We start from the raw sequence: 21,521 nt of genomic DNA, 5'->3' as shown, positions 1-21,521 counted from the left end.
AGACCAAAGTTTGATTAAATCTGTTTAATGTAATCCTTAGAACAACTTGATGTGTTTGAAGTGTGCGGTTGAACTTATTTAGATTTGTCTCTTGGGTGGAAGGTACAGCTACAAGCTCTGCCTCTATTTGGTTGTCTTTTCTAATCTTAATTTGTTCTGAGCAATTTTGCTTCCGTGATTGTCCATAAACAAGTCAGAATTGGTGCCAAAGTTTTGAGCCTGTTGTAAGAGCTGCTAGCTTATCTGTATAAGCTTTGCACAAAAGTTTCAAAAGTTGTTTTTAAGGAGTCCACCTTTGTGTTCATAAACGTTAAGTATTTGAAAATTGAAATTACAGTTTGTTCAGTTAATAGGCATTGTTTAGCAGCAAAACCTGTTAATTTTTTGGTGACTGACTTGTTTGCTCTTCCCTCATCAAAGGGAGGGTAGTAAGGCAAAGGGTCAATCAGATGGTTTGATTCAAGGTAGAGGATAGCTCTAATAATTGTTTTTCAATTTCTGTTTTCAAATCCCAGTTCGGAATATCTTAACGGTTAGAACTGGTGATGGGGTAAAAAGAATGTTTTAATTATTACTCACAGTTTTCTTGTCCATCATGCAGTAGTCAATTTTTGGCCATTTTGTTATGCAACTGAAACTTGCATAATATTTCAGGAATATTGCATAATATTTCAGAAATATTGCATAATATTTCATGCAATGGACTTGATGTTCCATTGCATGTTATCACTTGCAGAAAACTTATTTATAAAAGAAAGCTAGATAAAAATTAGAATATGAGTCTAAGCAGTTTGTAAAAATAAACAAAGCAAAAAAAAAAAAAATCAGAAGGAGCTCAGCAGAGAAGCTGCTGCTCCACTGCCATTTTAGCTCCATCTAAAAATTGGGGAATACTGTAGCTACTCCATTTGCGAGAAATATTGGCATAACTCAACGACAGGGAAGCATAAAAATGGGTAGTCCTTTGCCTTGCCATCTTTATGCATTGTCATCAAATACACTTCTTGAATTATACCTTTAAAATGCACACGGACATTTATGAAATATAGATATAAAATGAACAGGTGACTCTGTCCTAAGCATTATTTTGTTATTTATTAAAAATGTTTAAATAAATAAATAAATAAATAAGCAAACAAAGAACAAGAAATCAGTGCACTTCACTTCTGAATTGAATTCAGCTTATGAGATGTATCCATCATCACATGCAGGTGTCCACTTATGCAAAACAGAATGCCCTTCCTTTTCTCCTCTTTGCATAACTCAAATCTACTCCAAAATAACCTCCAACCTTTGGATACATTCTCATGCATATAAAAATAAAGGAAAAATGGTTTCAGGAAGCATCTGTGAAATCAAAGATTCCACTTCTGCTAGAATGTGATAGGACAGTTGTCTAACAGACCTGTACTGAGCATACAGTTAAATGTTACTGATACTAAGATTTCTCAATTTAAGAAAAGTGTAACATTGTCTATATCTTGATTATTTGTCTCATTAAAGCCAGCTACATTTAAATCTAACCTACAGCAAGACCCAACAGCATATTTGTTATATATAGTATAATGCTATTAAGTTCAAGAAAACATATGTAGGATTGTCAACCTAAGCACTTACAGGTTTTGACATTGTGACTTTCTACCATGGATATTTGCAGACATTCATTTCTGTTAATGAACTCACCAACTACAGCACATGCTAATTATAGTAATACAAAGTAATGTGGATTTTTATAACTGAACATTATGCAATATTCACAGATCACTCCAAATTTGGCTCATGTTGCTGTTCATGTTGTCTACAATCTAGAGTCAGTTTGGAAAGAGATTGTTTTGCTTCTGTTTGATGTTGAAAAATGGTTCTAGACTAGCAACTACTGTGGGGAACAAGTTATTCATGTTTTGATATGCCCTCATGCATAAGATGACAATACATTAATTGCTTTTGAGTATTTGAAGCACTTCATATATATCACTGTGTATGAGGAAATATCCCTGTAAAATAGGTCAGTATTTTAAAATACAGACAGGAGGATGAGGCTGATAAAATAAAGTTTGCCTTAAGTGATTTACTGAGTCCATGGCAGAGCTGAAATTTGACCAAGGGATTTTCTATTTCATAATAATGTAGCACTTTACTTGTGTTTTATTTTAATATACAACTGGATAACTAAGCTGAGTTTTTGTTCCTGGTAATAGCTAAGAATATACATAAAATCAATTCATGTTCTAGAAACATAAGATATGCCCCTTTCAAGATGGCTTTCACTGACAGATCCTTATCTTGCAACCTTATTCTTGATGGATAGCATAAATCAAACTTTTAGCAACAACTCAAAATATGAATACATGGTGCCATCAGAAATTAACACAAGGTGGTAATTTCAAAGCCTATTCAGTACCTGGCAATTCACCTAGCTCCAATGGGCTTATTACCCAAGAGCAGCTGCAATAGGCTTGTAAATTTTAATCACACTGACTATAATATGATAATGACCATAATCTCTCCACTTACCTAGTGAAACAAGATTTTCTTCATTATTCCCATTATTCCTGCTTTGGGTCACACTCCTTCAGGAAATACTACTCTTCAAGGTAGTTTAAAACATACACATAGCCATAATTTATTCAACAGAAAACAATAAAACCAATGGTGCCTACATTTTTATTGTTTTTATAATTTGAATGGCTTTAGTTATAACAGTCCTGCATTACAACATATCCGTGATGAGAAGGGCACAACAGAACTTACGGAGTGGACAACAACTTAGGGAACTGCTATACAGTAAAAGTGTTATGGCTGAAAACTGAGATCTAGAAAGCTAATTGGGCAGGGAGAATTTACAGCTCACTCCCCCCCACCCCGCCCCCGATAGGTAGTCCCTGGGTTAAGAACTAGTTCAGTTCCTGAGAACATCCTTAAGTTGAATTAAGTCAGATCACATGAGTAAGCCAAATGTTTGTCTTAGAAAGGTAAAATGTATACATATACTATATATAAAACACTTAAAACACTTTCATATTCACTGAAACACAACAGCATTGTATTAATTATAATCATACAGTAATAAAGTAACTACAGGTGTGAGAGGGAGAATCTATATGTATTTGGGTAGGTATACAGTAGTGTTAAAAAAAAAGAAAAGAAACTGTTCTTAAAACAGTTTAGAACATTTGAGGTAACATTAAGCTTAACATTAGCTGATGCTGATGCTGGAGAAAGACCTGGTGCTTAACAGTCAGGGTTCGATTGTGCTGCTGGAGTGGGGAAGGGGGGTTATCACTGGAGCTGCTTTCTCTAGTGGAAGGCATCATCCAGTGAATTGCATAGCCATTCTCTTTTTCTCATCATAAATGGCAACTGAAGGCCTTGGTAACTGCACAGTAAACCTTTATGAACCTTCTCCATGTTAGAATCTTTTCCACTCTAGTTTCCATCATGACTGGTTACAAGGGGTAAATGCTTCAGAAAAACCAAAAGGAAACTACACACCATACACATGCCCCTAAACACACTGGCTTGGGTACTCAAGCCAACACTATGGAATGAAATTAGCAAAAGGGAAAAAAACAGCAACAGTAACAGAAGTTGCCTGGATGGAAGGAATGTAAAACAGCTATTGAGAAATACAGCCCTAAACTGAAGGAGAAGTTTATGATAGAGAAAGAAAACATTGGTGAATGTCTCTCCCTTTCCAAGTAAGGAATAGGGCAAGCCCCCAGGACAATGAAAAATTTCCACTTGTAATTTAGAAAGACAATTCTCTCACCTGTTTGTCCATAGGCAAAAATGCAAGCATTATATCCCTGAAAGGCCTTCTCAAGAATTCCTTCACCAAGGCACTTGAATACAACTTGTTGACCTAAAAAAATTAATGCATAATTGAAATACAAAAGCTTTGACTGTTGACAGATCTTAGTGTCACCCAAACCAAAGGAAATCTTCATGTTTAAAAATGAAAAGAGCAACAACAGTTAAGAATCAGGTTGACATTTAAATCCATGCCTGATTTCTGTGCGTCAATATGTAAAAAGTATTAGATAAAACCCATTTTATAATGGAATACAGTACAGTAAAATTGATTTTCCCCAAGGTTTGACAATAACAAACTGTAAGAAAAGGACTTCTGTCCTTCTTCTAAAAGACGACTAAAGGAAAAAGCTGCATATACCTGAAAAACACTTAGGAATATAGTCAAGAATTGCACATTAGACAAAGTTCAATATACCAGAATTTACTTATCAATTTTACATTTCAATAAATTTTACATACAGGTTCTACAGAAAAAGTCCTTAAGTCCCTAAGGAATGCTGTAAGCAGTAGGATTTTTCTCTGTCTAAATGTGCATGGGACTGCACCTTAGTTGTATGTTTAGTCTGACTCAAAATAATGCATTTTAATTAAGTATAAAACATTATTTCTTCTACAGTTACATAGTCATATGAAACAAGTTATGGCCACGAACCGAACTAAATCACCTTTTTGTCAGGCACTTGAAACAAGCACTTATTACAATTAAATATTAATGTTGTCCAATAAATTCGTCAAGTTTTAACCCATCATCTGCATCATAAGTACATATATTTGCTGCAATACAGTCTTCTCTTTCCTACTGCTAAGGAAATGCAGAAATGAGCATAATCTGGGTAGCATTAGCCTTGCCTCATTCTGATGTTTTACTTTGTCTAAAGTCACTGGGGATAATTTAATATGGAAAAATGTGGCTGAAAAATATAACTAGAAAATTAAAATGACTACAAAGAAAAGACAGATTGGAGTATCAGAGTGTACACTAAATAACTCCCCATGAGTTTGCCTGTAGCATGGTTAACTCTATTATGGCAGAAATATAATGTACTGATTAAACCGCTGGAATAGGGAGATATGGGTTCCAATTCCCACTTGTCCAAATTCACCCAGTGAATTTTATGGTAAAGTCACTGTGAAGTTGGTGTAGAGCAGCCTAACCTGCCTCACAGGGTTCTAAGGAAAAAAATAAAGAGAACAAGCAAGCTTATTATATGCCACTTCGGATTCCCTAGAGGAAAAGTATCATATGCATATAACAGAAGAAGTGTCTGCTTCAGCTGTCGTCACAGGGATCAGACAGCAGATCCTGGAGATGTCCCTCTCACTCTTGCCCTCCTTTCTTTCATCAGTCACCTGCCTCCTTGGTACTTTAAGCAAATTCTCCTTGGTGCCAGCTGTGCAGTATGGGGCCAGCCAGGCAGCAAATTCTCATAACAGAAGTGCAGCAGCCTACACGTCAGTAAAAATGTTCAGCCATCAATAACAAATGCCGCTGGCCTCAATTGCTTCGCTACTTCTGGCATATCTTCTCAGGTGCTGAACTAACAAGTTTGTTGGTGACAAGGAAAGGAGGCTCAATCACCTAGTGCATTGTTTTCTTTTCCCCTTCTGACCACTAAGCTCATCCTCCTGTGTTTCTGTGCAGAGATATGAATCTTTAGCATACAGTGTGACTCTGCTTCCCTTTCTATCCCCTCTGTTCTTCTTGAACAGGTTATATCCTTCAATTGTTGAATTTCAGTATGAGAGTCATCCCACCAAGTCATCACACCAAGTTTCATTTAAGCCTACCAGGTTGTAGTCACCCTCCTGTATTAAGAGTTCATGCTGTTTGTTTCCCATACACTGGGCATTCGTATATACAGTGAACATTGAAGACCATGTACTTTATACTCTAGTTTTCTTCCTACATTTTAAAAGACTATTATTGGGCACTGTTAGAGCTTCTCTCTCTATTATGATGCATAAGCCTTTGTCTGTTGTCACATTTATCTATCTGTCTATCGCTTTATATCCTGCCTTTTTCCTCAAAGGGCTCAAGGCAGCTTACATCATTCTCCTCCTCCATCTTATCCCCACAACAACAACCCTGTGAAGTAGGTTGGGCTGAGAGTCTGTGACTGGCCCAAAGTCACCCAGTTGGCTCCATGGCCGAGCGGGGACTAGAACCCAGATTGCCTGAGTCCAAGTCCCATGCTCTTAACCACTACACCACACTGGCTTTCACACTGGCTGAAGAGGGTGTACTTCTCCCTCCCCTGTAGGATTTAGTTTAAAGCCTTCCTGATAAAGTTATTCATGCTATGGCCAAAAACATTCTTTTCAGTCCTGATAGGGTGCAACCTATCCTTTGCCAGCAGTCCATCTTCTAGGAACTGTTGCTTGTGGTCCCAGAATCTGAAACTCTCACGTCAGCACTACCTTCGTGTCAGCAATTGACTTGAGAGCATTTTTCCTTCCCTGTCTATTGCTCTTTCAAGAACTGGAAGGACTGAAAACTATTTAGGCTCCAAAGCTCCTCCCTACAGCTTCAAAGTCTGAGGTAATGTCTTCAAAACTCTGCTTAGCGGTGTCATTTGTTTCCACAAGTATGAGCAGGGATACATGTCAGTCAGCTTCATGAGCTTTGGCAATCTTTCAGTTGTATCACTAACTTGTCCTCCAGGGAGACAGCATACTTAATGAGTCCACAGGTCTTCCTGACATACATGTGCTACCATCCCATGCAACAAGAAGCTTCCCATATCTAACACCCTACTCTTCTTGTTTTTGCATTGCCTTGGTATCATTGCCACTACTTGGCTGACCTTTAGCTTCTTGTTCAGTGTTGTATGAGATGTCATGCAGCTCTTCCACAGCAGGCTGCTTTCCAGTCTCATCCTCAAGTAACTGAAAGCAGTTCGATTGTTCCACTGTGTCCACTGGTGTAGAATGTCTTCTAGTTCTTCTGCACCTGTCACCACTTTCCATGGAGTTTCTCCCTCATTCTCCCTTTCCTCAGGATTCTCCTCTTCCGTCTCAGCTTGCTGTTCTACTTCTAGCTTTTGTATTCCACTAAAGGTTGTTGCAGTTCCACTGCTCTGCCTAAAACTCCTCTTTTATTACCTTGAGGGTGGGCACTTTCTGCTCTAGTACTCTCACCTTTTCTTCTACCAGCTTGTACTTGTATGCCACACTGACATCAGGCAAGAAAATAAACATAGCACAGGCACTGCAGGTCACCACCACTGGGGAGTCTTTTCCATTCTTTGTAACCTTTTTGATTCTACCTTTCTGAACCTGTTTGTGACAACCAGTGTTATCTCCTGTTTTCCCTGAAGGTTAACATCACAGTCCTACCAGTAAATGGAAATGTGTTAAAAGGTAGAAAACAAAGGGTTGGGAGGGAACTAAGGGGAAAAAAAGAAAAAAAGTTAGAGGTCTCCCCCACCAAACTCCTGTTTGGTCTCTCTGTTCACTCACTCTGATCACTTGTTCTTTGCAGGCTTGGCTTCTTGTATCCCAGAGTCCCTAGACCAGCTGGGGCAGCTTCAGCTAATCTAGGAGTCATGAACCAGAATGCATCTCTCCATCACACAGCTGCTGCTAGTAATCAGGTCACTCCCTTTCAGTTGCAGCTATCAGGAGCACATGGGCCCTAGGAAGAGGCTACTGCTTGGCTAATCCAGGCCCCATATCCCTTTGCCTCTACCTTTGTCTCCTCATCCATTACAGATCTACCACCAAGTTCCTGTTTGCTCTCCCTGTTCACTCACTCTGGTCATTCACTCTCTGGGAGTTGGCGGCTTGTATTCCAGAGTCCCTAGACCAGGGATTGGCAACCGCGGCTCTGGAGCCGCACATGGCTCTTGAACCCCTCTGCTGTGGCTCCGTTGCTCAAAACAAGCACCAGCACAGCCACTGATCTGCTCGAAGCTCCACTCAGGAACACAGGCTAGCTAGTTAAGTAAATCAGCTAGTTAAGTAAATAGCTACATTCCTCTGCTAAACAAGCTTCCTGCAGGCTCTCATGTTACACGAAATGAAAAGCTGCTGAAAAGATTCTTTGTCCCAATGTAATCTCCTTCATCTGAATGCTAAAAGCGGGGCTTGGGACCTGTCACAGTTCACAGCACTTGACTGTTTATCTGCCAATCAGTCACTAAGCACACCTATATCTCAGTCTGCTAATCAGTCACTAAGCTGATTAACTGAGCTCCCCCACCCCATAGGCCAACCATGGATAAATCGAAGAAAAGTAAAGTTTCTAAAGAAAACCAAACGTTTAATGGTACGTGGGTAGATTCATTTGCTTTTACTGCTGACGAACTTATGGGGTTTGCCGTTTAATGCATGCAGCCCGTTAGCACTGACTTCGACTCTTCAGGAAGCTGTTCTCCTATTCAAAATATATGAAAGGAGCCCTACTAGTTTATAATGTAAGATTAAAACTAACAGTTTTTAGTGACTGAACAAGAGCTGCAGATAAATCATAATGAAAATATACATAGCATAAAGGTAAAAAACGATATATGCAATGTTATCTTCAGTTTAGATGTCAAAAGGGTTTTGCGGCTCCCGGTGTTTTGTGTGGGAAATGGGTCCAAATGGCTCTTTGAGTGTTAAAGGTTGCCGACCCCTGCCCTAGACCAACTGGAGCAGCTTCTTCTGATCTGCTCAGCTAGGAGTCAGGGAACAAAATGACTCCAGGCAGTGTCTCTTCAGCTCTAGGCAGTCTTGAGTGATACTAACTTTCTGGACTTATTTCAAATTGGCTTCAGAGCAGGATACAGAGCTGAGACTGCCTTGGTTTCTCTAGTGCAATGGTTTTCAACCTTCTTTCAGCTGGACACCAGTGAAAATAGAAAAAAAATTGGGGACTGCCAAGGCAGAAATAAAAAGCAATATAGTATTTTGTGTACTAGTTTAGATAATTCTCTAAAATAACGAGAAACCAAGGAGTTAAAAATGCTAATAAAAGAATAAAATATTGAATTTAAATGTAATCAAATACAAGTTTTTAGAGAGCAATATTTAATTCAAATAAGGCTAATGTGAAATCTGCTGTTGCTTCTTTTCAAGAATGCTTGATAGTCATGGCTCAGTGTTGTTTCCGAGAGATGAAGTGCTGCACTGACATCCATTCTGTTTGTTTGGTTTTTATCAGTGAGAGGGCTGAAAAACTCTTTTCACACAGATATGTGGTAGAAAGTATGAGTAACAATTTAAGAGTTCTGTAACTTAAAGACGGATATTCTTTTTTCCAGTGATACCCAAAACTGTGACAATGATTGCATTTTATGTTTGGACACCAGAGTGACATCAGAGCTCTTTCCCAACTCCTGCTCAGATCAGCCCGGTTCTCCTGGTGACAGCAGCAACACTGAGTGAGTGGGAAGAGTGGGCTGAGTGCGAGTTGCTGCCCTTATGTGCATTTCAGAATGCCCGAGCCACCCCTCCGCAGTTTCTCCATGACAACTGGTGGCTCTCTGAATGGCCCTGCCCCTTTTGTGGAGTCACACAACTTCTTTGGTGATGACGACAGCACCTGAGCAAGCAGGAAGAGTGGATGCAGCTCTGAGAATGCTGCCACCGCTCCCACCCCCTCAGCGCACTGCACAAGTGGCCCCAGGGTGCCCGACTCTGGTTTTGCACTGCTTGACAAGGCAAGTGGTGTGGCCATCTTCCAGGCATTCTGGTGCGCCAATGCAGACTGCTATTAAAATGCTAGGCTGGTGTGTGCCATGCTGCAAAGTTGGCTGCAGGGTGGCATGCTCTTGCTGTAAGATCTGGCCACCCCTCTGCAGCTCCTCTGCATTTGCTTGGCTCTGCAGGAAGCTGCGCCTCCTTCCCCAAGGGCTTCCCCATCAGGGCTCTTTCGCGGACCAGCAGGAAATCTCCTGTAGACTGGCAGCAGTTTGCAGATCAGTGGTTGAAAAACACTGTTCTAGTGGATCTATGACTCAGAACTGACAGGGTGTGTGTGTCCTTTTTGGTTCTGCTGGTTCTCTCACTGGCCATCAATACTATTGATCATAGTAACCTTCTGGATTGTCTGAGGGAAATGCGAATTGCAGGTACTGACTTACAATGGTTCCATTCCTATCTCACATATGGTTGGTTCTATATGGTGATGCTTGGAGAATGTCACTCCTTTAGGTAAAGGTTTCCCCTTGACATTAAGTCCAGTCATGCCTGACTCTAGGGGGCGGTGCTCATCTCCGTTCCTAGCCGAGGGAGCCAGCGTTTGTCCGCAGTCTCCATGGTCATGTGGCTGGCATGACTAAACACCAAAGTGCACGGAACGCTGCTACCTGCCCACCGAAGTGGTACCTTTTTATCTACTTGCATTTGCATGCTTTCAAGCTGCAAGGCTGGCAGGGATGGAGCAATGGGAACTCACCCCGTTGCGCACATTTGAACCGGCGACCTTTCGATCTACCAGCCCAGCAGCACAGCGGTTTAAACCAACTTGTGGAGTCCCACAGGCTCCATTTTGTCTCCAATGCTGTTTAACATCTACTTGAAGCTGCTGGGCAAGATTATCTAGAGGAGTGGTGCTGGGTGTTATCAGTATGCTGGTAACACCCAGTGCCACTTCACTTTACTGCCATCCGCTGTTTCTTCTATGGACAGCATTTCTCTTCTGAATTGACTGCCTGAAGCTGGTAAAGGGGCAGATGATGACAAACTGAAGTTGAATTCAGACAAAGTGGAGATGCTTGCTGTTAAGGGTTCAAATGCAGGATTAAAGATGTGTCAACTGGTTTTAACTGGGGTCACATTCCCCCTGAAAGACCGTGTTCACAGTCTGGGGGTGCTGTTTGACCTGGCCCTTCAGAAGTCAGCACAGATAGAAGTCAAAAGTATCAACTTTAGCTGATTCATCAACTGTATGCCTTCCTGGAGAAGAATGACCTAAAAACAGTAGTGCATCTACTGGTAATCTCTAGACTCAATTTCTACAATGCATTCTACATAGGGTTTCTCTTGTGCCTAACTGCAACTAGTTCAAAACATGGTGACCAAGTTGGTCTCTGGGTCATCATGAAGAGACCATATATCATTGATATTAAAGTTTCCACACTGGCTGTCAATATATTTGCAGACAAAGTACAAAGTGCTGGTAATTACCCTTAAAGCCCTTCATGGCTTGGGTCCAAAATACCTTCAGGAGTGCCTTTGCACATATATTCTGTCTCACCCATTAAGGTCTTCTGAGGATAATCTTCTGAAACTGAAGATTAATGTCTACTACCCAGAGGACTTTTTTCAGTGGTTGCCACTAAACTATGGAATGTCTTACCATGAGAAATATGTCAGATATTCCAAACTGTTATCCTTAAGAGGGAGGTAAAGACATATCTTTTCCCACAGGGGTTCCCAGGTTTGTTTTATTTAATATGTTTGTTTTTAGTTGAAATTTTAACTACAGTTGGTTTTAATCTCTTGTAAATCATCCAGGGTCTATGGGAATGGAGTGGAATATAAACATCGAGATAAATAAATATCAGAATGGAAATGAGGATAGCATTTGGTTTTTTGCTTCAGGTATCTTAGGCTGACTCTGTTTATAGGTACTAAGATACTCACTTTATAGGGAGATGCAGAATTTTCTCCTAAGGGTGTAACAAAATCACAAAAAGTTGCATTTCAAAAATTCTGCACTGTATAAATGAAGCATGCAAGAAATAAGAGTTCATTTAAATATAAGTTGGGGAACAGAATTTTAATGAAAAGTAATGAAAAGTTATACCTGCATATTTTGTAGTGTTTGATTCATCCATAGACCAAAAACAGTAATCAAAGGCAAACACCTGCATAAGAAAGCAAAACAGTAAATTAAACATGTCTTTGAAAAATAAAACAATTATATCTGCAGGTCTGAAAAGGCTATTTAAATTAAAGTATTTTTGAACTCTCATATTTTTCTCTGATCATTTCACCTGTCTACCTACTCATCTAACCAATGTACTATCTAGGACGCTCCTTGTATGCCATTTTTATAACATGTGTCACTATAATTTAATCTATTTTAGCAATGTAGTAAAGCAAAACACACAATTATTCATTTCCTGGTATCAAAATTCTGATTAAGATATATATATAGTATATGCTAAATAACCAGTTTAAGTACTACTTGCTAGATTCTTCTCTCTAAGTTTATTTAGAGAAGCTACCACAAATGGCTGAAGACTCAATGTTTCTAGAGAATTCAGATGATCTCAAAAACACTCTGTACTTGCATCCTACTCCTTCCTTTCTAGACTGAGAATTTCTCAAAGCCAAACTTAGGAAAATACAGGAGATCTTAAAAACACATATTTTTAAACCATGGGGAATGTTTATTAGAGTACTGGATCTGAGGGAGTTTTTCTACCTGTGATGTTTACCAAATAAGTCCCCATGTCTAAAGTGCTATTAGCTCTACTAAGAAGAAAGTATGGGTATTTCTGTTATACCTATACTTTCTTACTTCAACAGATCAACTGCAGCTTCAGGGAAGGAGAATTTAGACTGGGAAAACTGTAAGGGAAAGGATGACAGATTTACTTCTCCTAAGCTGCTGCTCCAATAAAAATTTCCACTGTGACAATTTTACAGGTAAAAAAAATGAAGTCAAGAGAGCTGATCATAGATCTCCCACATCCAGCCCTTAACTACCTGTTGCATATGTAGTAGAATATGGACATGGATATTAGGTCTCTGTGTACCTTTCACCTCCTATAGCATGGGTCCTCAAACTACGGCCCAGGTGCTGGATCTGGCCCGCCATGCCCATTTGGACCCTCCACACCTGCGTGCCCATGCATGCGCCCACCTTGCCCCACACATGGGAGACAGCGGTTTGCTCACTCAAAGAAAATGATCTCCAAGCGAGCAAGCCGCTGCCTCATGCGTGCCTGCCCATGCCTTGCCTCCCCTCCCCTCACAGCAACCGTCAGTGCGCGCCTCACCCCACACCTGCCTCAGCGCGCATGCCTGCATGTGCTGCCCTCACCCCGCCCCCTTGCCTGCCCGCACACACCGCCGGCACCACCTTTCTGGCCCGCCCCCAGCACTGGCACCTTTCAACTGGCCACCTGGTGAGAAAGTTTGAGGACCCCTAATAAAAAATTTCAACCTAAAAAAAAAAAATTTCAACCTATCCTAGAGGAAGGATACTTTTTTTTTTGTTGTTGTTTAGTCACAAAGTCGTGCCCGACCCATCACGACCCCACGGACAACATTCCTCCAGGCTCTCCTGTGCATATGCAGTGGTAAGCATGCATATTGGATAACTAGAGCCAACACACATGGAAGTTATTCCTATGAACATCTGGACTGACCCTGAAGAACATACAATAATCCAGTACATACATATGGCAAAGCTGAATCTCTGAATATACACTCCAATCTTTCTTTAACTGTCAGTGAACTACACAGGCATGTGATTTTTAACATTATGAACACAGATCCACCTACCTATATTCAAACTATTTCTTTCCATTTAAGAACTTAAGTTAAAAGAATGCAGGCAGTTGCTCTAAGTCACATTATAATACAAAACCAATGATTTCAGTGAATTGGAAATAAATAAAGGCCTATCATGCACCCTTCTGAGCAAACGACATGCATTTTGACAGCAGAATGAGAATAAAAAGGTAGTTTACCTTTGGAAGTTTTCTGTGGAATGGAAATTCAAAAGCGGCAGAGGAAGATTGTCAATATATCATCCATATAACCGGAAAATGTTAAGAAAAATGAAAATACGATTAATGCCTGAGATTTGAGCATTCTGGATACACTATAAATGCTTCTTTTAGGAAAGCTTACTGGATTTTTAATTGACTGTGAGTGCTATCCAGTGTGTTTGCCTGTATACCGCTGAACCTAGAGGAATATGGACAACAATAGAAGGGTTGGAGATTGTCTCTGTATCTCCCTTGTCCTCAGCAGTGTATTTGTTGGGGATAACCAGCTCACAAAGAACAGAAACAACAGTGCTGGCTGGTAGAGCAGATGAAGGTTGCTTCAAATTCAGAGCCTCAGCATCGCCCTAAGAGGACAATATTTTTCAAGGATCAATTCAAGTCTTGTATTTCTATCATTTTTGAAAACATTAAATTTTGGAAAAGTTATGGTTTGTCAGGGATGCAGGTTACACAGTGGTTTAAACTGCTGTGCTGCCTACAGGTAGAAATATATAAACAAAAAACAAGCTAACAAAAGCCAAATCCATAGTTTTAATTTTGAAAGAGGCAAAAATAAAAAAATGAACCTACAATTTCCCATAAGTTTCCGAGGTTCTTGCTACATGTACCAATTAACCCTTGTAAAGCATTTTAATGTTATCAGCAGCCTCATTTCAAATGCCACAATATGGCTAACTCATCCACTCATTTAATCACAAAATGCCCTGTTCCAGAAATGAGAGTGTGAAAGCAAGCTTCCATAATTGGCAAAGATATAAATTAGCAACTAGATGGGTCACTTCTACACTGAAATGCTCACTTGATCCCTGTTGAAGCAGCTCGCTGTATCTTCTGAAGCAAACTGGGGATGCTTATCTGGATCTACTATTCATTAGTTTGACTCATTGTACATAAATAGAGATGGATTACTATCATGTACTGATGATTTTTATATATAAAACGAACATCTCAACATATGGTGGTTTTGTACCAACTAATTCTGCAAGACATTTCAATTCAGCTAACTCAGGCCTGACAGCTAGTTACTAAAAATGAAATACCTAATAAAATAAAGGCTTTTGTAACCACAACACATTAATTACACAAGTATTTATTTATTTTTCAATTTATATCCTGCCTTTTTCCTACAAAGGGCTCAAGGCAGCTTACATCATTCTCCTCCTCCATCTTATCCCCACATCAACAACCCTGTGAGGTAGGTTGGACTGAGAATCTGTGACTGACCCAATGTCACCCAGTTGGCTCCATGGCTTAGCGGGGACTAGAACCCAGATCGTCTGAGTCCCAGTCCCATGCTCTTAACCACTACAGCACACTGGCTCTCGTATGTATGTATGTATGTATGTATGTATGTATGTATGTATTTTTCTCCTGCCACATTGGCCAACAAGTATTCAGGTAGATAAACCAGGTCTTGTGTTTCCATACAACAATCTCAGTTTCCTAATAGAAAATGGAAATAACATTTTGTGTGCTACGCTAGAAAGACCAAGTCACTAGGCGTTCTACTTTGCCAAAAAAGAAGGAATCTATTGATTAGATTTGTTTAGCATCATGGATGTAAAAAAAATATTGCTAAAGTAGAACACAACTAATGTTAAGACAATTATTTCAATGGCACACATTAACAAGCTAAGTTAACTTTGCTGTGCAGGGCCAAGATGGTCAGTTGTTGTTTATCTAGTTGTTTTTTATATATACTTGCAAACATTAATAAGAGTATTTGAATGAGGAACTTATGCCCATAAGAATTAGATACTGTTATAGGATCTATGGATGAGTGCAAATCATCAGAAGGACTAGGAAGAAACTACTATAGCTCACTTACAGAGCACATGTTTTGCATGCATAAAATCACAAGTTCCTGTAAAATGTTCTCAGATAGTGGAGCTGGGGAAGACTCCAAAGACACTGAAGAATTTCTGTCTGTAAAAGTGCACTTTTGTGGGCTTAGATGGACTTATGATCTAACAAAGTATATGGCAGTTTCATATACACATGACACAGTTAATATCCTAAAACCTTTGAGTAAAAATGTACAATGTTTAGAATAAAGCAGTAGCTGTTTCTCAAAAAGAATATAGTTATTACCTGACTGCTACTGCAACCCTGGAAATACTTTCCATAGGTACAGTGTTAAGCTAAAGTACACATAAGTCTTTTTGTTTATACTATCTGTTTTATGTGTGACATTGGACAGATTTGGGATTGGTCAGTCAGTAGAGTGGTTATTCTGCCTTATTGCTTTGTAGCCTCTCCACTCTTTAATTTTTAAAAACATTGTTACATTTGTATGTGTTAGGCAGGAGGAGGCTTGCTAAGTGTGTGTGTATGTGTCACTGCTTGGACAAAATTTGGAATAACAATCCTACTTCTCTTTCTCTCATTTCTGTCTGGACTTTCATGGATCTAACTGCAATGTGGTGGGTGGATCATTGTTTTATTGTAATATTGTCTTTATACTAATTGTATTGTAATGATTTTATAATGACTGTTTTAATTATTGTATCTTTTGATTTTGTTAACTGCCCAGGGAGCCTTTGGGCTTATGGGTAGTGTAGAAATATAATTAATAGTCAGGCTCATTGTCAGCCTCCCTGTTAGGAACGTAAAGCAAGTAGATCAGCAGTAGCGGTGTGGAAGAGGAACAGAGTGTTTTGAGCTGATTTAATCCTGTAAGCTAAGAGAGTTTTAACAAAGGGAGTAGCAAGAATGGCCTTCAATAAGCAGGTGGAAGGAGCATATGCTATAGGTGCACTGCCTGGACAGCAAAGGTGGGAGCAGCAGAATGTAGGTAACAGTGAACTTGCAGCCACCAGTGTTAGCTATCTCAACTAGTTGTGGTGATGACCTGTCAGGGTTTGAATCATTCTGAAGTAGCGAATGCAAGACTAGGGCCCTGCTTCACTGGAACTCTCTGACTCTAAACAAACAACAGCTGGGAGACGGGGGGGGGGGGGGTAGCTAGATAAGAACAGGCTCTTCCCCCTTATCAGTTTCCTGTCATGTCATCTTCCTGGTTGCTAACCCTGGCCTGTTCTAACTACTTTCTTGTCAACTGGATTTCACCTTGTTCCACAACCCACCTCTGGTTTGACCTTGGTCTGTTTGGAATTGCAACTTGAACTTGTTATTGGACTGGAGTTGGACTTACAGGCACTGAGATCCAGGCAGTATGTTCTATCCTGCATCTTGCTGCCTATGTCCCAGACCCTGACACTACCATGTGCATGTGTCTTATCTCACATACCTCAGTCAAATGGCTCCTTTTAGAAGAGGAGAGCTTAAGAGAAAGTTGGGGAAGGCAAAAGGCTGCATTTTTTGAGGTGTCTAAAGGCCTTACAATTTGCATGAATTTGGAAGACAAATAGAGTCACTGTTTGTCCATATAGCTTTAAGAAGGGATTAGATAATTAGTGAAGTGAATCTTTTTTATTTGAACTTTTTTGAATCTGAATGTAGATTCACTGAACTGTAGTTCAGTTTTGCAGAGTCCTCGATTAGTCTGAAATTAGCATTTGCTGCAATATAATGTGTGCTTTTTCTCTTGTTCCTTCTGTTGTACAACAATGTGATTCTGCTTTAAGTCTTCTGTTGCTTGACTCAGTGTTTCTTTTCCACATTTGATTTCCTGTTTTTATCCATTCCTTCTTCACTAACTATTCAAACTTTTTAGTTAATTGACAAAAAATGCTTCTGTTCAAAATTAGTTTTCAGATGAAGTTCTATTGTGTCATTTCTCTGTTCATCTCTTCCTGAGGGAACTCATTTCCTTGTTTAAAATTCTTCAACCAGTATACTTGGATCCTATTTCTCCTAGTCTTTTATTGCTACATGTTTGTTGTCTTTATGTAACAGGATTTTTTAAAAAATGTACTGCAATCATCATGCTAAAGTGTGCTGTGGCTTAACTGCAGCCACTGAAAGCCCATGCACCACGAGAAAGACTGGAGAGTCTGGGAGGATTCATGCATCACAAAGCATTGCTATGCAGTGCCAATCACCTACAATAAGCAACAGACCACTGGGCTCATCACTGTAGTCAATTCCCTCCCTCTCCCTGCCACCTTCCTTCTTGTTCCTCCAAACAACATTTCAAAGAACTCTATGGGAGGAATGAGGTTCCCTTCTCTCACAGCCACAATCGCAAGTCAAGTTTATTCTGTCACGGCTGTCAAGAAGTCTCTGCTGAACAAACAAGGGTCATGCAGAGAAGGCAAAGGATCCCCTCCAGAGGGGGTACCTGATACATGCTGAGGCACAAGAGAAGGGCAAGCAACTGGGTGATACTCTGTAAAGAAGAGCACTACTCTGCTGATTTCCCTACTCCTTCCTGAGGGGTTTTCTCCCAAGCAGGAGAGGGGAAGTGGGGGCTAGGCTAGGTGAGAACACTCCCTTCCCAATGCATCCCCACCTAACCCAGGCTCTCTTTCTCCACTTCTGCTGGAGAAAAAGCTGCTCAAACATGAACATGAAAGGGGGAAGTCTGAGCTAGACTAGAACAAACTGAGAATGTAACATCCTTGCTTAACTCAAGTTCTCCCTTCCCTACTCTTGCTTGAGCAGCTTTCAATCAGCAGCAAAGGAGGCAACTCCATCCCCTGCTCTCACTCAGAAGAAACTACTCTGGTGGACACTGGATTGGGAGCCTGGTAGGTACCAGACTGTCTTTCTACCAAGAAGAAGCAAGGAAGGGGGTGCAGTTGCCCCTTTCCTAAGGCAATGCATCCTAGCTGCTTTTCACCTATCTCGCTCACATGTGAGAGGTTTTCCCTTCCATGTGAGTCAGAGGGGTGCAATCAGCTGGAGGTGCTATCACACCCAGATTCTGTCCCAGAGCTCTTCGGTAGCTCAAGGGAGGAGACATGATGCCTCTGAAAGCTGTGCCAAACTCTCTTAGCTACTTGGTAAGAGCAGCAACCACTATTCTTCCCATCAGATCTCTTGCTCTGGGCTTTCTAACAGAAAGTAACCATGTTAGGGAGAAACCTTAGAGCAGGCCACTGTATCTTAGCATGGCTGACAACAACAGTAAGTCATAATAGTTGACTGCCATGACTGGGTGCAAACAACATGACGCACAACTGTGTTTTTTAAATCCTTGTTTATTTGTTGTGCTATGCTTTTGAGTAAGAGAGCCACCTCAACAGTTATGCTTGCTGTTGTGAAAGGACAGAAAGTTGTTTAGTTCATTACTACTGTATTTTTGCTTCCAGGAAAGAGGAAATCTAGGATTTTCAGCCCCAGGTGTCAAAAAGAGCCTTTCACCTTAACAGTGCAGGGGAGGGGATTTGTTACTCTGCCTCAGGCAGCAAAATGTCTTGGGCTATCACTAAGATACCTTGAGCAGTAAATGTATTGCAACTGCTTTTAACATGTTTTGGGCTGCCAACAGTGACATTAGGAGAACCAATAACTACATAATGCACAAAGTCAGTAGATTTTGTTCGAATATATTTAGAAACATTGTGGCCAGAGGCCCATATGAAATTCCTGATGATTACATTAAAGAAGACTGAACCAGAATCTCAGTTTTGCAGGTAATGAATAATCCGAATCTAACAATCAGTATGAAATCATGTCAGAAAGGCTGTATTGCCAGAGCCAACACTGTGTTTTTTCTTTTACCATCATCATCACCATCAAACCCTCTTCATTCTTATTCTCTGCCATACTATATTTGGAAGTCCGCAGGAACCTCTGAGGAACACACAGCTCTTTTATTTTCACTTTGCTGATATACACAGAAATGATTTTATAAGATAGTTGTTTCCATTGTAAAATAAAATGAATCTTGGAAATAGAAGTTCAGGGTTGGTGACATCCTCCCATGCCCCAGTATTCCCAGCAGTACTCACCTGTCTCTCTATTTCAACCTGTTGGGCAGATATAGGGAATATCCGGACATTCTGAAGCCACAGGGAAACGATATTTCCCTGCACTTTTCCACCAGGGGAAAAACCCATTTTGGGAGAAAATAAAAATGTAGAACTCTTGTAGTTTCATAGGTTTTAAAGATCTAAAGTTACTCTGAGAGAAATCATGTGAAGCTTACACAGTATATGATGGGCCATAAGATACTAGAGATTTTACTCTTCAATGCCATAAACAGAGCTATGGCATTGGGAAGGAAAATCCTCTTTCTTCATCTTTTCAGTTGGAATGTGCCCTTTCTTACTTTGGGACCATAACGTATATTTAACTTGACTTTTAATATATAAAATACAATTTTATAAAAATGTCAACAAGAGGAAGCCCACAAGATGGCACTGAATACTTCATCCTTCTGCTGAGAAAAATGGAAGTGCCCATTAATGAGGAAAATGCATCTTGCTCTTGCATTTGAGAGCTGCATTGTATTATGTATCCATATGGACAAGAATGATTTGAGTCTGTGTATGGTCTTACATAAAATCTTGCTGTCACATAGCTTTTAAGAAACCATTCTGTGGGACTAAAGGTCAGGCAGTAATAAAAGAACACCTTGCTTTAAACAACCCACTGTTCCTAGTTAGACAGCTAGCGTGAAAATTCAGCAAGCAATTATCTGTTCTGTTTGTAAGGGTTACAGGCAGGAAAGACCTTGCACTGAACTTTAATAGTTTTTCCATATATCCCCTCCACTATTTTTAAGGAATAGCTTTGTTCTTCCTGACTCTACATAATTTAACATCCTGCCTTTCTCAGATGGCACTATGATAAATAAAAACAATAGGCAACCACCTACACAAGGCAATTTTTGGCTTCAATAATATTTGACTTGTCAATAGATTGGCATTCCAGCTCTATTTCATACTTCTCTTGAAAGGTCACAAGATTTTGCGGCACTCTGTAAACATTATAGTTTTAAGCAGCCATAGTTTTATAAACATTACAGTTTTAAGCAGAGGATTTTACCAGAGAAGAACAGCATGTTTCAAATACATCTGTAGCAATTTCTACCCTCAAATTATTACAGTTAAGCTGTCTCCTGGTACATGTATGCCTCTGACCCAGCATTTTGCATAGTTCTCCAACTCCATACTGCATGCAGATGCAGATGCAGGCTATTTTCTCTTAAAGCAGCTGTCACTTCTGTAGCAGAGCACAACACTAATTAGAATTTAATTTACAACTGTCCCTATTACAGCCTCAGGAATATGAAAAGATGAGGCAAAATGATGGAGACACCCAAAAGCACATTAAGTTAACTGAATCATTATGTTAATTTAGTTGGTCTTGACTAACAGAAGAAAGCATACCAGCAGCATCATTTGCAAAATAAAACTGGACTCTTACAAACAAGTATTTACTGACCCATTAATTCATGTCTCATCAGCACAGAGCTGAGTATGTCCAACATACTTTTTTAAAATGGCTATATTTTTGTTGAAGAATATGGTAAAAATTACAGATTCTATGTGGCTGCCTGGGAATAATTTCTCCTTACTGATCAATTAAGTGATGCTGTTAATAAGAAAATGTTGTTATCAATATAGAGTACTATAAAGCAGTGGTCCCCGATATGGTTTTTTTCTGTTCTTTTTCTTTTCAGCAGACCATTTTAAAACATCAGGGAGCCATCACATACCCTGCTCTACAATTCATAATGCATATGTAACTCATACTTTAATAAGCATACTCTTGCTTTGGGATCAAAGTTGCGTGAGTTCAAGTATATTCTGATAGACTTTGTCTGAGGCTAAAGTTAAGATTAGATTCATCCTGGTTCTTTATTTGGATCTTACAGCTGCCAGGCTGATGAGTTCCTTTAACAGGTAAATTTTTAGGGTAAAATTAGCAGACTGCACCAAATTACAAAAATCACATGCCCCTGACCAGGATCTTGTTACCCCATTCAATAATATGGACTTGATCAAAGTGACTTCAGCCTCTGTTGTCCGAAAAAAATAATCAACTGCAGAGCCAAGTACAGATGTTCTTGACTGTTTTACAACTTTTCCATGGAACAATTTAAATGGAATTCAAAGAGCACAGTTTGCAAACTTCTGCTCTAAAATTTTCCCTGCTGGCCACATTTTGCAATTAAATTTATGG

At 39.8% G+C, this 21,521-nt stretch overlaps 1 protein-coding gene across 11 annotated transcripts in view; it reads right to left on the bottom strand.

Moving 5' to 3' along the window:
• The window catches only part of KIF13A (kinesin family member 13A), a 126,201-nt gene that overhangs the window by 89,610 nt on the left and 15,070 nt on the right, over positions 1-21,521 (bottom strand). For 10 of the 11 annotated variants that reach the window (XR_006414376.1, XR_006414375.1, XR_006414374.1 and 7 more), the window contains exons 3-5: positions 13,443-13,455; positions 11,546-11,606; positions 3,770-3,862 (exon numbers count right to left, since the gene is read on the bottom strand). Coding sequence is in view for 8 of the 11 variants with exons in the window: in XM_044426688.1 (XP_044282623.1) it covers positions 3,770-3,862; positions 11,546-11,606; positions 13,443-13,455 (167 nt within the window). In the remaining 3 variants the exon portion in view is untranslated. Of the gene's footprint in view, positions 1-3,769; positions 3,863-6,617; positions 7,683-11,545; positions 11,607-13,442; positions 13,456-21,521 lie in introns of those variants that run through there. The other variant, XM_044426690.1, reaches the window with a different exon arrangement.

This window comes from Varanus komodoensis, unplaced genomic scaffold (genome assembly GCF_004798865.1).
Source record: "Varanus komodoensis strain SLA01 unplaced genomic scaffold, ASM479886v1 scaffold17, whole genome shotgun sequence".
NCBI classification, from domain to species: domain Eukaryota; kingdom Metazoa; phylum Chordata; class Lepidosauria; order Squamata; family Varanidae; genus Varanus; species Varanus komodoensis.
The sequence above is the reverse complement of the archived record's forward strand: the minus strand, read 5'-3'. Positions and strand labels throughout refer to the sequence as shown.